This window comes from Meles meles, chromosome 2 (genome assembly GCF_922984935.1).
Source record: "Meles meles chromosome 2, mMelMel3.1 paternal haplotype, whole genome shotgun sequence".
In the NCBI taxonomy this organism is placed as follows: domain Eukaryota; kingdom Metazoa; phylum Chordata; class Mammalia; order Carnivora; family Mustelidae; genus Meles; species Meles meles.
This window is the reverse complement of record NC_060067.1, coordinates 141,304,106-141,318,939: the sequence shown is the minus strand read 5'-3', so window position 1 is coordinate 141,318,939 and position 14,834 is coordinate 141,304,106. Positions and strand designations below refer to the sequence as shown.

Here is a 14,834-nt window from a genome sequence, read left to right as displayed (position 1 = left end):
TCATGACTAGGAAATAAGTAGCTCGGTTAAATATGTTGTAAGACACTGAAAGCACTCTATTTTGTCATGTTTCCCCCTTCACTTCCTCCAGTTACCACAGTAGTCTCGTGTAGATTCTGCATGAAAAGAGGAGTTGTGAGTTTCTCTGAAACTCATTTAAAGCATATTTTTTATTCAGAAAACTTTCTGTGTTGAATCATTTGATGGCAATTAGAGTCATCCTTCTTCATTACCAGGGGTAGTAGATCTCCTATACTGAGTTGTCAGAAACACAATGATTAGTAATGTGGTAGGCAGTACTGTGCAATACTAGGGACTCTTGGAGCTTTCTTTTCGTTAGTGTGGTCCCTGGAAAGGAATTGGCAACTAAATTTTGAGGCAGAGCCAAGTCGACAAATTTTGTTTCTTTTTTTTGGCAGCAGTCACAGAATAATGATGGTTGTGAAATATGGTTATTATTTAATGTAATTTGACTTATGAAATTTAGTTTTCTAAGATGAGTTTATCTTGATTTTTTTTTTTCTAAATAGCATGGTAATGTAATATACTCATGTTCTGGAGAAATCATTACATTCTGGCTGGCGCCCAGGTAATCATTATATTATGCCAGTTGACCAAACGTGGACTTGAGAGGAGAGTATATATTAATCATTAATTTCTTATTTCTCTCCAAGTTTCCAAAAGTCTTGTCCAATTTTGAAATGCAATATGGTTATAATGTTTTCTAAGGTAGAAGAAGGTTTTTTCCTACAAAATTTCCTAAGGCATCGTTATCCAATTGATTTCACCAGAGGCTGGGTTCTGGACTTTGGTCTTACAAGCCCTGAATATAAATTTTGTCATTTAAGGAGATTGGATCATATTTTAGAGGCAAAGTAAAATTAAGCAAATTTAGTATTGATGGATGAAATGAGAACATGGATTTGTTAATTTACAATGAGAAACATATAAACTGTCACAGAAATTTTATTATGGCCTTTGTAATAAGCCCATTTTCTCCTAGAAGGGAATCATACATAGAAAGCTGCTTGATGTAAATGGAAATAGAAGAGGGCAAGTTAGGTAAATTAAATATTCGTTAGTTTTAAATTGATATAGTGAATTCATGTATCTCCACAATAAGAGTAGTCTTGCCAGTAGGTAGTGCTCATAATTGTCTTGTGACCATATCATTCTCTTTCCCTCCTCCTTCCCTTTGACTTTTTTAAGCTTTCACTACCTAGCTTTTAGACTCTGACTTTGTCCCCACCTATCACTCTCCTGAAATTAACTATTACTAAAGTTGCTAATGACCTTTGTCACTGTCTTAGTCTGGTAAGGATCTAATTATGATACCAAAAGAACAAATATAAAGACTAATAACATATTTAGTTAATATCAAAATAAATTTTTATATTTAAATACAATTGAAAGGCAGATAGCATAGAAAGAAAAAATATTTTTGACAGAGGAGGGCTAACATCCTCATTAAAGAGGGGACTTTTAGAAATTACTAAAAAGACTATTCAAATAGAAAATGAAGAAAGAACATGAGTGAACAGTTCAAAAAAGATTACAAATGTTCAATATATGTGGAAGAATTTTTCAAATTAACTGATAAGCAAAAGAAATTAAAAATGAGGGGTGCCTGGGTGGCTCAGTGGTTTAAGCCTCTGCCTTCGGCTCAGGTCATGATCTCAGGGTCCTGGGATTGAGCCCCACATCGGGCTCTCTGCTTGGCAGGGAGCCTGCTTCCTCCTCTCTCTCTCTGCCTGCCCCTCTGCCTACTTGTGATCGATCTCTCTCTGTCAAATAAATAAATAAAATCTTAAAAAAATATATTAAAAAAAAAGAAATTAAAAACGAGACACCATTTTTCTGTCAAATGTAGAAGTAACAACAGCAACAAATAGTGACACAGTGCTCACTATGTGCCAGGCACTGTTCTATAGAATAATACTAAAATTAGTCCTCCCAACAGATCTATGAGTGTGCACTATTATCCACATTTTAGAGGTTAACAAACCAAGGCACATAGCACAGCTGATTAACTTGTCCAGTGTCACATAACAAAAATTGATAGGATTTAAATCAAGGCTTCCTGACTCTAAGATTTTAGTGGTTGTAACTACTACCCTTTTTGGCTTCTCCAAGATTTTAGTAAGTAATAATCAGTGTTAAAAGGGTATCTAGAAATGGACACTTTTATACACTGCTGGTTAGAATATAAGTTAGTAGACATTTCTATAAGACAGTTAAGCTCCATGTTCCAGAATTTTAACATGTGCATATTCTTTGGACAAATAATTTATCCTAGGGAAATCCTTATAATAGGGTACATAAAAATGTATGTACCGAAATTTTATCTATAGTTCTTCTGTAATAGCAAACAGTGTAAACAATTTTAATGTCTAATAAGAGGATTAGTTAAATAACTTTCAGACACACATTCTTTAACCCGCTGAGCCACCCAGGCGCCCCTCAGACACACATTCTTATTGGAGATAATAAAGTAATGCTGCTAATTAATTCACATAGGGAAAAGTTTGTCTCTCTCTCCATATACATTAAGTAAACTTAGTATTCGACTTTCCAAATCATTTTTATAACATTGAAATGTCATTGTTTTTTCTTTTTAGTTATAACTATGTCACATGAGTAAAACTCAGATAAAGTTAATTTAACTTTGAGTAAAGATTTTAAATATCTGGTTTTTTTTTTTTTTTAAAGATTTTATTTATTTATTTGACAGAGAGAAATCACAAGAGAGGCAGGCAGAGAGAGAGGAAGGGAAGCAGGCTCTCCGCTAAGCAGAGAGCCCGACGTGGGACTCGATCCCAGAACCCTGAGATCATGACCTGAGCCGAAGGCAGCGGCTTAACCCACTGAGCCACCCAGGCGCCCCTAAATATCTGGTTTTTAAATAAGCAAATCACTAAGGAATTCAATTGAACTAAATATTGTTAATTGTTATGGAAGACATGTTTTATCTATATTAACTTTTTTAAATGTCTAGTATATCTGTTAAGATGCCTTAGAGAAAGAATCATGGAGAAGTATGCTAGACTACAGAAGATTGGAGAAGGTTCATTTGGAAAAGCCATTCTTGTTAAATCTACAGAAGATGGCAAGCAATATGTTATCAAGGAAATTAACATCTCAAGAGTAAGTATATTTTTTGTTTGGTTAATTCAATGAATACTCTGATTTCAATGGGCTCATTGTTAGAGAATTTAAAAAAAAATATGGCATTGCATAACATAAAGTGAAAGGCTACCATAATCCCAGAGAGAACCACTAATTTTAGAATAGTCTGTATATCCTTGAAATTTTTTTCTATGCTGTGCACTTATGTTTATGTATTTAAGTGTCTTAAAAAATACACTTACTGTTCTGTAACTTAATCTGGTTTGAACATCTTAAAATGTTTCTATTGTGGATTCAACTTTTCTTTTAACTTCTACTTTATTTTGTTGTTTTGACTATGCTTTATTGGAACTGTTGTTTTTTAACCACTCTCTTATTGATGGTCTTTTAGATGGTTTACTGATGGTCTAATTTAATATTTTCTTTTTCTCTACCATTTAAGATGTCCAATAAAGAAAGGGAAGAATCAAGGAGAGAAGTTGCAGTATTGGCAAACATGAAGCATCCAAATATTGTCCAGTATAGAGAATCATTTGAAGGTCAGATAAATTTTGCAAGAGAGTTCAAAAGAACTAAGCCATGTGACAACTTTTGGATATTTTACTTATAAAGTATTTTCAGGAAGAAAAGTATATTGTTTTTGCCTCAGTACATATGCATATTCATATCAACTTGATTCTAGGGTAATACAAATGTTACTGGTGGGCAGCCTGTATGAATGGAGGTCTCAGTTCTTGTATTCCCCATGAAAAGATTTATGTGATTATCTGTGCTCTAATAAAGACAGCCAGAAGGAGAGTGGCAAACACAAAGCAGTTTATTAAAGTGAATGTACAGGGGTGTTTGGGTGGCTTAGTCGGTTAAGCATCTGCCTTCTGCTTGGGTCATGATCTCAGGGTCTTGGGACTGAGTCCTGCATCAGGCTTCCTACTCGGTGGGGAGTCTGCTTCTCCCTCACCCTCTGCTGCTTTCTCTGCTTGTGCTCATTCTTATTTGCTCACTCTTTCTCTGTCAAATAAATAAATAAAATCGTAAAACAAAAAAAAGTGAATGTACACTGTCAGCATGGGAGAGTGGGGACATTGTTTTGTTATTAGATACTTGTTGCATCTCTATGGGCTGGAAAGAACTGTGATGTATTATGGGTCTGTTTTTATTTTATTTAATTTTTAAAAGATGTTTATTTATTTGAGAGAGAGAGCAAGTAAGACAGAGCATGAGAGGGTAGAAGGTCAGAGGAAGAAGCAGACTCCCTGCGGAGCTGGGAGCCCCGATGCAGGACTAGGTCCCAGAACTCCGGGTTCATAACCTGAGCTGAAGGCAGTCGTCCAACCTACTGAGCCACCCATGCGCCCTGTGGATCTGTTTTTAGTCATTTGGGAGACTCCTCCCATGAATTGGGAGGGGGAGTTTTTAGCCCCACAAGATTTGTACAGAAAGGTCTGGGGAGCCTTTCTCCATCCATTGGGGCTGTACCCACAATTCAAATGCATTATGAGTCTAGGGCTAAGGTTACCCTGGGGCAGATGTGGCTGAGGAGAGTGCTTGGTTTGCACCTATGGCTCTTTAGTTTGTTAGCCCCAGGTCTTGGAAGCATAGGTCAGATATTGTGCCGCCAGGCTTTTAATGTATAGCTTATTTATCACCATCCTTGCCTCCAGCCCTTATCTGTGCCATTCCCCTTCAAGAATTGGGACTCTGGGGGCACCTGGGTGGCTCAGTGGGTTAGAGCCTTTGCCTTCCGCTCAGGTCATGATCCCAGGGTCCTGGGATCGAGCCCTGCATCTGGCTCTCTGCTTGGCAGGGAGCCTGCTTCCTCCTCTCTCTCTTTGCCTGCCTCTGCCTACTTGTGATCTCGGTCTGTCAAATAAATAAATAAAATCTTAAAAAAAAAAAAAAAAGAATTGGGACTCTGCCTTGGGGCATTCCTTCCACTGCTCATGTCTAGCTTCTACCTAACACTACACCATACTGTCCATGTGTAATTTTATATTGACTCACTGTTATTCTGATTGCTTAAAAAGAAGCGATGTGGTTAAGTGTAAAAATTTGTACAAAGCAAGGACAGTAATTTATATCATTTTAAATTAAACTTCTTTTAAAGTGCCACCACTACTGCCACTAAGAAAATGTTCTGATTTTTAGAAGGGGATCCTTCTCATTTGTATTCTCTTATTTACCTTATTATCATAGTAGTGAGGTGTATTGAAAGTGATCTCAGGTTCTTAAAAATGTCATAGCTTAAAATGTTATATGTTGTTTTGGAAATATATACTATTATATTTGGTAATGCAGGAACTAAGATAAAGTAAAGCTTCTCTAAAGACAGGTCAAGATGGTTTGTTGAAGTCCTTTGAATTCATGCCCATTATCATAAATCCCTACACATTACAAAACAATGTATGTTGGGGCACCTGGGTGGCTTAGTGGGTTAAACCTCTGCCTTCAGCTCGGGTCATGATCTCAGGGTCCTGGGATCTAGCCCTGCATCGGGCTCTCTGCTCAGCGAGGAGCCTGCTTTCCCCTTTCTTTCTGCCTGCCTCTCTGCCTACTTGTGATCTCTCTCTCTGTCAAATAAATAAAATCTTTAAAAAAGAAAAAAACATATGCATGTATACATATATGTCTATATGCATATATGTATATATGCATGTATGTATACATATATAGTATATGTATGTATACATATATAGTATATGTAAGTATAAATGAGTGTGTATAGTATATGTATATATATGTATAGTATGTATATATTTATGTATAGTATGTGTATATATACCATATGTGTATATATACTATGGGTATTTTTATACTGTGTGTGTATATATATTATGTATATATATGTATATATATTTAATTTGACACCATTAACAGTTTATTTAAGACAGTAGTGGTGGGAAGGAAAAAGGAAACAAAGAATAGCTTCTTTGGGTCCTGACTTTCTAGCTGCTTTTGAGTCCTAAGTTTATAATCATGTTTTTTTCTCCTTCTACAACCAATTCCTTGTTCTCCTTTGCCCTCTGCAGCATCTTGGCTGAGTGTGTTCTGCTTTACCTAGTGGAATTTGGGTTATAAATCTTTATCACTGGAGGATCTGAGTCTTTGCTTGTACTATATTTGTTGCAGTTTTTCATTAATTATGACTGTTTTGCTAGAGAGTAAAAGAGGAACCTCAGGGAATCCATGGAGTTCCGGTAATAGTCCTCCTTGACTTGATTGTGTTGCAGCAACACAATTTCCTCTTGATATCACCATTAAGCACTCCAGCCAGTATGGTGACTCTTTTTTTTTTTTTTTTTAAGATTTTATTTATTTATTATTTGAGAGAAAGAGAGTATGAGAGGAGAGAGGTCAGTGGGAGAAGCAGACTCCCTGTCAAGCAGGGAGCCTGATGTCGGACTCGATCCTAAGACTCCAGGATCATGACCTGAGCCGAAGGCAGTTGCCCAACCAATTAAGCCATCCAGGAGCCCCAGTATGGTGACTCTTAACAATAATTTAGATTGAAAGTAGTAGATAGTTTAAATGACTGTTTCATTATCAACTCACATACAGTCTGAATTAGAGCAAAAGTATACTCATTCCCAGATTAACTGGGTACATACTAAAGTAGAACATGCTTTAAAAAAATATGGATCAATTAACTCATTATGTCGTAAGGTATACTGTATTTTATGATGCTAGTGAAATTAACATTTATGCATGTTTACGTGTACAGGAGTACAGTGTTAACTATTTTCTTCCCATGAGCTTAGATTGCTTTATCTTTCTCCTCACATCTCTTTCAGTTTCTTTTCTCTTCCATCACCAAAATTTTAGTATTTCAAGTAAAAAGCTTTTAATGTATGTCAACAAATACTCTAGTAGGAGGTTTTTTTTTTTTTTAAGATTTAAAAGATTTTTAAAGATTTTATTTTATCTGAGGGAGGGTTGTATCTCACCACCCGTAAGATCGCAACCTGAGTTGAAACCAAGAGTCAGACACTCAACCAACTGAGCCACCTAAGGAGCCCCATCTCTTGCTGTTTTGCAACTTCTCTCGTTATTACCACTTTTTGCCATTCGAACCATGTGTCTTGGTGTAGACCTTCTTACATTGACCTTGTTGGGGGCTCTTTGTACCCACTGAATCTGGACTTCTGTTTCCTTTGCCAGGTTAGGGAAATTTGTAGATATTTTATCTTCAAATACATTTTCTGCCCCCTTTTCTTTTCTCCATCTAGGATCCTTATAATGTGATTTATTAATTATCCTTGATGGTGTCCCTGAGTTCCCAAGTCCATCTTTTTTTTTTTTTTCCTCCTCTCTCCTATTCTGTTTGATTGCTTTCTATTACTCCTGGTTGCTGATCCATTCCTCTACTTTCTTTAGTCTGCTATTTATTACATCTAGTGTATTTTTATTTTTATTTTTTCCAAAGATGTATATATGTAGGTATGTATGTTTGTATGTATTTATGTGTGAGCATGAGTTGGGGGAGGAGCAGAGGGAGGGAATCTTCAAGCAGAATCTTCAAGCAGACTCCCCACTGAGCGCAGAGCCTGATGTGGGGCTCAGTCTCACCACCCATGAGATCATGACCTGAGCTGAAACCAAGTGCTGGAGGCTCAAATGACTGATCCACGATGTCTAGTGTAATTTTCAATTGAAGGTACTGATTTCTTCATCTCTGATTCATTCTTTTTTATTTCTGTCTCTGTATTAAGAGTGTCATTGAGGTCCTTCACTCTTTTCTCAAGTCCAGTGCATATTTTTATGATCATTACTTTAAATTCTCTGTCAGGCATATTACTTATCTCTGTTTGTTTGGGTCTCTTATGGCAATTTTTGTTCTATTTATTCACTTGGGATGTATTCCTCTGTCTCTTCATGTTTTCTAACACTCTGTGTCTGTTTCTGTAATGTTAGGAAAGTCTTCCTACATTTTGGCTCTTGAAAGTAGTGGCCTCATGAAGAAGAGGTCCTATAGTGCCATGCAGTGCAATGACCCCTCTTCACCAGAACCTGGCATTTCAGGGTGTCTCCTGTGTGTGATATGTATATGGCACTGTTGTGGCTGAGCTGAGTTTGTCTTTAATTAACTTGTCTGCACTGGCTCACTTTGCGTGTTGTAGGCATTGTTTGGTCCCTGTGTTGTTGGTATGCCAGTCTGGGGTTGCCTTGGGTGTGAGTTGAGTTAGAACAAGCATTAACTAAAGGTGCAGTAGCACCAAAATGCAATGCACTGTCCATTTGTTTTTTCCCCTCAGAAACTTTCATTGGTGGTGGGGCCTGCATTCAGGCCAGGCATCTGCCTCCAGCCCACGCTTGGAGCACAGTTGGTCTGGTGTGTGTGGTTATCTTTCCCTGTCTCTCAGGCATGAGTCACTTTGGAGAGCTGATAGCTGCTGTTGGGGCTGCTTTCAGCCTGCCAGGCTTGTGGCACTGTTTTAGATGGGCTCTGGCCAGGGGCATATTGGAAGGGGCAGGTCTGTAGGAAAATGTGGGTACAGGGTGCAGGGTGTTAGCAAAGTTTGTGTGGGTCTGCTATTGGAGGAAACGTGGAAGAAGGACCTGGCTGGAGGGATGTAACTGCAGGATGTGCTGTTAGCAAGCTAGGTGGAGAGTGTTGGCACTGCACTAGTTCTTGAAGGTGTCCATGTACCTAGGCTGGGGGATGGTGGAGTTTTATGGAGCCTACCAGTTCTTCTGCTCCTGGAGAAGTCCCCCTACATCCCTACCCCTCCTGCACATGCAGATTAGTAAATTACTCCCCCTCCCTTTTATCCTGGGCATTTTTCTTAGTGCTGCATCTCTGCTGGGCCATTTGTTGTGTTGTCTCTAAGAGTGGGGACAGTTTCCTGTTGCTCTCTCACTCTCCCAAAGCTGAACATGCTGATTTTTAATGTTCTAGATGTTAAGCCCTGCTGATTATAAGAACTCACAAAATTATGCCCCACATAATGGTTTTTACAGCCAAACGTTGTGGGCATTCATCTTCTCTCTGCAGGTTCCCTGTGCCTGGGGTGCCTGCAGTGCCTGGGGTGCCTGGGATTAGTGTCTGTTTCCTTCTCCTCTCCACACCATGGGTGTCTCTCCCTTCTTTCCTTCTGAAGACAATCCCGTGGATCTGTTTAGCTCCTGACCACATCTCTACCCTTCCTATGCTCTTCCATCTGGCCTCTTCCCTGCATTTAGCTGTGGAGAGTCCCAGTCTTCCAGTTGTTTTCTGGGTTATTTACATTGATGTGATTATTACCGGGTTTTATCCATGAGAGGAGGTGAGGTGAGGATCCTCCTATTCCACCATCTTCGTTAGAAGTGCCCACGAATTATCAGAATCTTTTTTTTTTTTTAAAGATTTTTCATTTATTTATTTGACGGAGAGAGAGATCACAAGTAGGCAGAGAGGCAGGCAGAGAGAGAGAGAGAGAGGGAAGCAGGCTCCCTGCCAAGCAGAGAGCCCGATGCGGGACTTGATCCCAGGACCCTGAGATCATGACCTGAGCCGAAGGCAGCGGCTTAACCCACTGAGCCACCCAGGCGCCTGAATTATCAGAATCTTAATTAGTCGGTCATATAAATTCCCAGTCCATGGCACATTAAGAGCAGTTTATCAAAAAGGAGGTATGAAAAAACAAAACAAAACAAAAAGGAGGTATGAGAACTATGGGTAACAGAAACACTACCACAAGGTACCACTTGTACCTTGCACCACAGGGTGCAAGGTACAAGTACTGATGGAATTAGGCTATAAGCACAGAGATGTAAGGGAAGTGAAAACTGTTCTTTGAGTTGGAGTAGTCTCACTGGTAAGTAGTGGTTTAGTAATGTTAGAAGTTATATCAGCTACTCCCTAATTTGTGCAGAATAAGCATAGTGTTAATCCTATATAAGAATAAAGGTGGAAGGAAGGATGAGAAGGGTTCTTCTAGTCCTGTCTACCCATGGGAAGAGTGACAGAAGCCTCTCTTTCTGTGGACTGAGACATAAAGGGAAATAAGGTATTGCCCTATTTTCATGTTGCTCACAGATTATATCTAATTTTTAAAAATAGAAGTAAAATCAAAGAAAGCTCCAGCAGTTGTACATTCTTATTCACTGTTGGATCCTCAGAGTTCATTGCAACATCTGTTATTTGTTTAGTAAGTAATTGATTAAGTGGATGAAACAAAGCTGAAAAGTAATGGTAAATTGAAAACTAAGATATAACCCATCTTTGACAAATTGGTAGAAAAACATTTTTTTATAGATGATGTTTAAGGAAATCTGTCTATTAAATGAAACCAAGTCTATTTATCTGCATTTTGTCTGTATTCCAGAGATGTTTAGTTAATTGTGGATATGCTATCCAATAAGATACTGTATTCTTAGTAGAATCATTGATGATAGAGCTGCCTGTTAAACCAGGTCATCATACAATCTGTATAAGCAGTATACCTTGATTTTGTAGTCAGTCTAATTCTTTTGAAGGTGGTTCTGTTTTTAGTGGAACATAATTAATCACCGTGTTTTAGTAAACCCTTAAGTACCTTTAATTTAGCTGTGCTTTTGACTTACATTATCATATGGTTTCACTTACTTGTGGAGTACAAGGAATAACACGGAGGACATTGGGAGAAGGAGAGGAGATGGGAGTTGGGGCAAATTCGAGTGGGGGATGAACCATGAGAGACTGTGGACCCTGAGAAACCAAGGGTTTTGGAGGGGATGTGGGTAAGGTTGGGTGAGCCTGGTGGGGGGTATTAAGGAGGGCATATATTGCATGGAGCACTGGGTGTGATGCATAAAGAATGAATCTTAGAACACACACAAAAAAACTTAATTTAAAAAGATTTAAAAAAAATAAAAGATGAAATGTCATGTTTATATTTTGTAGAAAATGGCTCTCTCTACATAGTGATGGATTACTGTGAAGGGGGCGATCTGTTTAAACGAATTAATGCTCAGAAAGGCATTTTGTTTCAAGAGGATCAGGTGAGTTAGCATGTAGGAGATTGACTCTTACTCCATGTTATTCAGAAGCAATTCAAAATTTATATATGTGTTTACTTGTAACTACAAAATTCTTAATTTAATTACGAGGACAGTTTGGTATCATATTCTAATATCTCAGTCATGTTTCTGTTCTAATTAGCTTCCACCTTAGTCATTTCTCTGTTTCACTTCCTATCTATAGTAATATTATTATATTTATAATGTATGTTATATCCTTTGTGTATGAAAAACATATTTTTATGTATATAACCTAATTATTCATTATAACTAGTTAAGTATTCTGTATTCTGTCTGGCTTTCTGCTAATAGACCACATTTTCCTAAAATGTGGCTTTCCTGGGTAATTCCAGTTCTGGAAGCCTTGCATTGGCAACTGCATTAAATCTAATCTCTGTTTTGACCTCAAGGATCTTTAAAATATGACCTTATCCTACTGAGGCAGTCTTATTTTTTTCCTAGTATTACCTAATGTGTACCCCTTTTCATTTATTTAACACATATTTATTGAGCATTCATTTTGTTAGGCACTATTTGTGTTAGGAACACATGCTCATATATCTCATTCTTCTTCCTGTGTAGTTATTCTATTATTTCTTTTATTTTAGTAACACTTCCCTGCCAACTCTTTTACTAATATTCTACCTTTTTTTTTTTTTTTTACAGCTCAGCTCAAGTCCCAGCCTTTCCTTTGATTTTCTTTAACCACTCTAATCTTCTGTGATCTTTTCCTTCTCTAAATTTCTATTGCATTTCTCATTATCACCCATTCTTAACTTGTGTGTTTTTACATAGGGAATGGGGGAAACATTGTACTAAGATTGTTGTATTTGTTTCTCTTAAATTGTATAATCCCCCATGAATTAGTGTAGTTTTCTTTATTTAATAGGTAAGAAGGCTAACAGAGGTTAAGTAGCTTGCCCCAAATCATATAGTCAGTGTTTGAACCTACTTCTGTCTGACTCCAAAATTTATTTAATATTTGTTTACAGACTTAAATTGTACAATTATTAAAAGGTTCAGAAATGTAAATAATTCTTTGCCCACTGTTCTGTCTCTGAAGATTATCACTGTTTTTAGTTTGGTACATTCTTATAGGCTTTCTTCTTCATACTTGTACATGGAAATATATACATTAAGGCACACATATTCAGAAAGGGGATATTATACATAGCGTACTCTGTCTTGCTTTTGTCACTTAAAAATTATCTTGAATATCCCAACCTATAAATAGAACAAACTGATGGTTGTGAGGGGGGAGCGAGGAGGAGGGGTAGGGCAAAATGGGTGTAGATGCATGAGGGATACAGGCTTCCATTTGTGGAATGAATATGTCATTGGAATAAAAGGCACAGCATAAGGAATATAGGCTGTGATATTGTAACAGCAGTGTATGGAGACAAATGGTAGCTACATGTGTGAACATAGCATAATGTACAAACTTGCTAAATCACTATGTTGTACATCTGAAACTAATGTAACACTGTATCAGCTATACTCAAAACAATTTAGAAAGTAAGGAAAATGTTATTTATAATACAGAAAAAAATGCAGCTTTCATTTAAAAAATTATCTTGATAATTGTCATATGTTCCTCTGTGTAGATCAGTTATATTAGTTTTAATAGCTACATTATATCCCATTGTAGCAAGGCCTGTGCTTTTTTATTTGTTCATATTCTATTTTCATTTCATTCACATCCATAGGCTGCTATTTTAATATCTTTAATTAATATCTGCATATTTTTCCAAAATGGCTGTCACTGTCTTGTATTTTTAAATGCATAACTGTTGTGTTACATCTTATTCAGTCTTATTTCTCCCCTTAGTACAGTTTCTGATCATTTGTTTTGCTTTCTCTGCATTTGTTGCTTCTGCTGTATCATGCTCCATTGATATTCATCCAAGTCTACACTTAATTTACTGCATCATGCACCCTTAATGTATGCTGAATAATTTCACATTATAATTGTTTCTCCAGTAAGGTTGTAATTTACTATGGAGCAGAGATTACAGTTTTCACTGATGTCCTCTTAGGATACTTAGGAAAGCTGTGTCCATAAATTAATTGGCACAACTAATCAATTGATAATACTGTGTTGATGGAGACTTTTAGCTTCTTGCCAGTAACTTGATAATATGGTAAGGTTCTGAAATCTTGAGTTCTATTTTAGTTAAGTACTATTAAATAGGGTAATGTCATACTTCTCACTTTACTTATCCTGTTTCCACAATTAAGCCTACTAGACAGAGCACAGAACTTCAAAACTTGTGTTAGAATCATTTTTCTGCTTATCAACTTGGTAATAGTTATGTTAACAAATGACTTAACTATTTTGAGACTATTTTCTCATTCTCTAATAGGGATGCTCATACCACATAGCCAACTTCACTATTGTGGTGAAGTCAAATAATCTATGCTAGTGTACAGAGTGCTGTTTTTTATTAGAATTTTATCTAATACCTTCCATTGCTTGTGCTTACATTTATTCTTTGTGTTTATTGGACTTTAAAAAATGCTTACTATTATATTTCATAACATTCTCCTATAAAGTACATTGATAGTCTGTGGATTTGGTTCTGCAGTTGGTACATAATGATATATATGTATGTATATATATGTATCTTGTGGGTTTTTTGTTAAGATTTTATTTATTTGAGAGAAAGTGAGTGAGAGAGAGGAAACAGAAGGAGCTCAGGGGGAGCAGCAGAGGGAGAGGAAGAAGCAGACTCCCCGCTGAGCAAGGAGCCCACTGTGGGGCTTGATCCCAGGACTCCAGGATCATGACCTGAGCCAAAGGCAGAAACTCAACCGACTGAGCCACCCAGGTGCCCCTATATGTATCTTGTTATCCTAGAAATTAGTATGGAGATCTACTCTATATATTTTTGTCCATCTCTGAGATTATTCCATAATAAACAATGAGAATTTGGCAAGTCTTTCTTTTAAGTTAATAATATTTTTCTACCCTTCAGAATGATGATTTATTAACACAGATAACATTTATTTTAGCTTATTTGTTTTTTTTAAACTTTATTTTATTTTTTCAGTGTTCCAAGATTCATTGTTTATGCATCACACCCAGTGCTCCATCCAATACGTGCCCTTCTTCCATCCAAATACTAACCAGGCCCGACCCTGCTTAGCTTCCGAGAATACGTGCCCTTCTTAATACCCACCACCAGGCTTACCCAACCCACCTCCCCTCCAAAGCCCTCAGTTTGTTTCTCATGGTTCGTCTCCCCCTCCAATTTCCCCCAACTCCCTTTTCCTCTCCTTCTCCCAATATCCTCCATGTTATTCCTTATGCTCCACAAGTAAGTGAAACCATACGATAATTGACTCTCTCTGCTTGACTTATTTGACTCAGCATAATCTCCTCCAGTCCTGTCCATGTTGATACAAAAGTTGGGTATTCATCCTTTCTTTCTTTCTTTCTTTTTATTTTATATTTTATTTTTAAAAATTTTTTTTATTTTTTAGGTATTCATCCTTTCTGATGGAGGCATAATATTCCATTGTGTATATGGACTATATCTTTTTTATCCATTTGTCTATTGAAGGGCATCTTGGCTCTTTCTACAGTTTGACAATTGTGGCCAATGCTGCTATGAACATTGGGGTACCGATGGCCCTTCTTTTTACTACATCTGTATCTTTGGGGTAAATACCCAGTAGTGCAATTGCAGGGTCATGGGGTAGCACTATTTCAATTTTTTTTTTTCTTTTTAATT

At 37.2% G+C, this 14,834-nt stretch overlaps 1 protein-coding gene across 7 annotated transcripts in view; it reads left to right on the top strand.

Annotated features, from left to right (window-relative positions):
• NEK1 (NIMA related kinase 1) overlaps nucleotides 1-14,834 on the top strand; it is a 193,128-nt gene that overhangs the window by 7,394 nt on the left and 170,900 nt on the right. For 6 of the 7 annotated variants that reach the window (XM_045997312.1, XM_045997311.1, XM_045997310.1 and 3 more), the window contains exons 3-5: nucleotides 2,996-3,144; nucleotides 3,569-3,665; nucleotides 10,985-11,082. In XM_045997312.1, the coding sequence (XP_045853268.1) occupies nucleotides 3,028-3,144; nucleotides 3,569-3,665; nucleotides 10,985-11,082 (312 nt within the window). In that variant the 5' untranslated portion in view covers nucleotides 2,996-3,027. The remainder of the gene's footprint in view (nucleotides 1-2,995; nucleotides 3,145-3,568; nucleotides 3,666-10,984; nucleotides 11,083-14,834) is intronic. The other variant, XM_045997309.1, reaches the window with a different exon arrangement.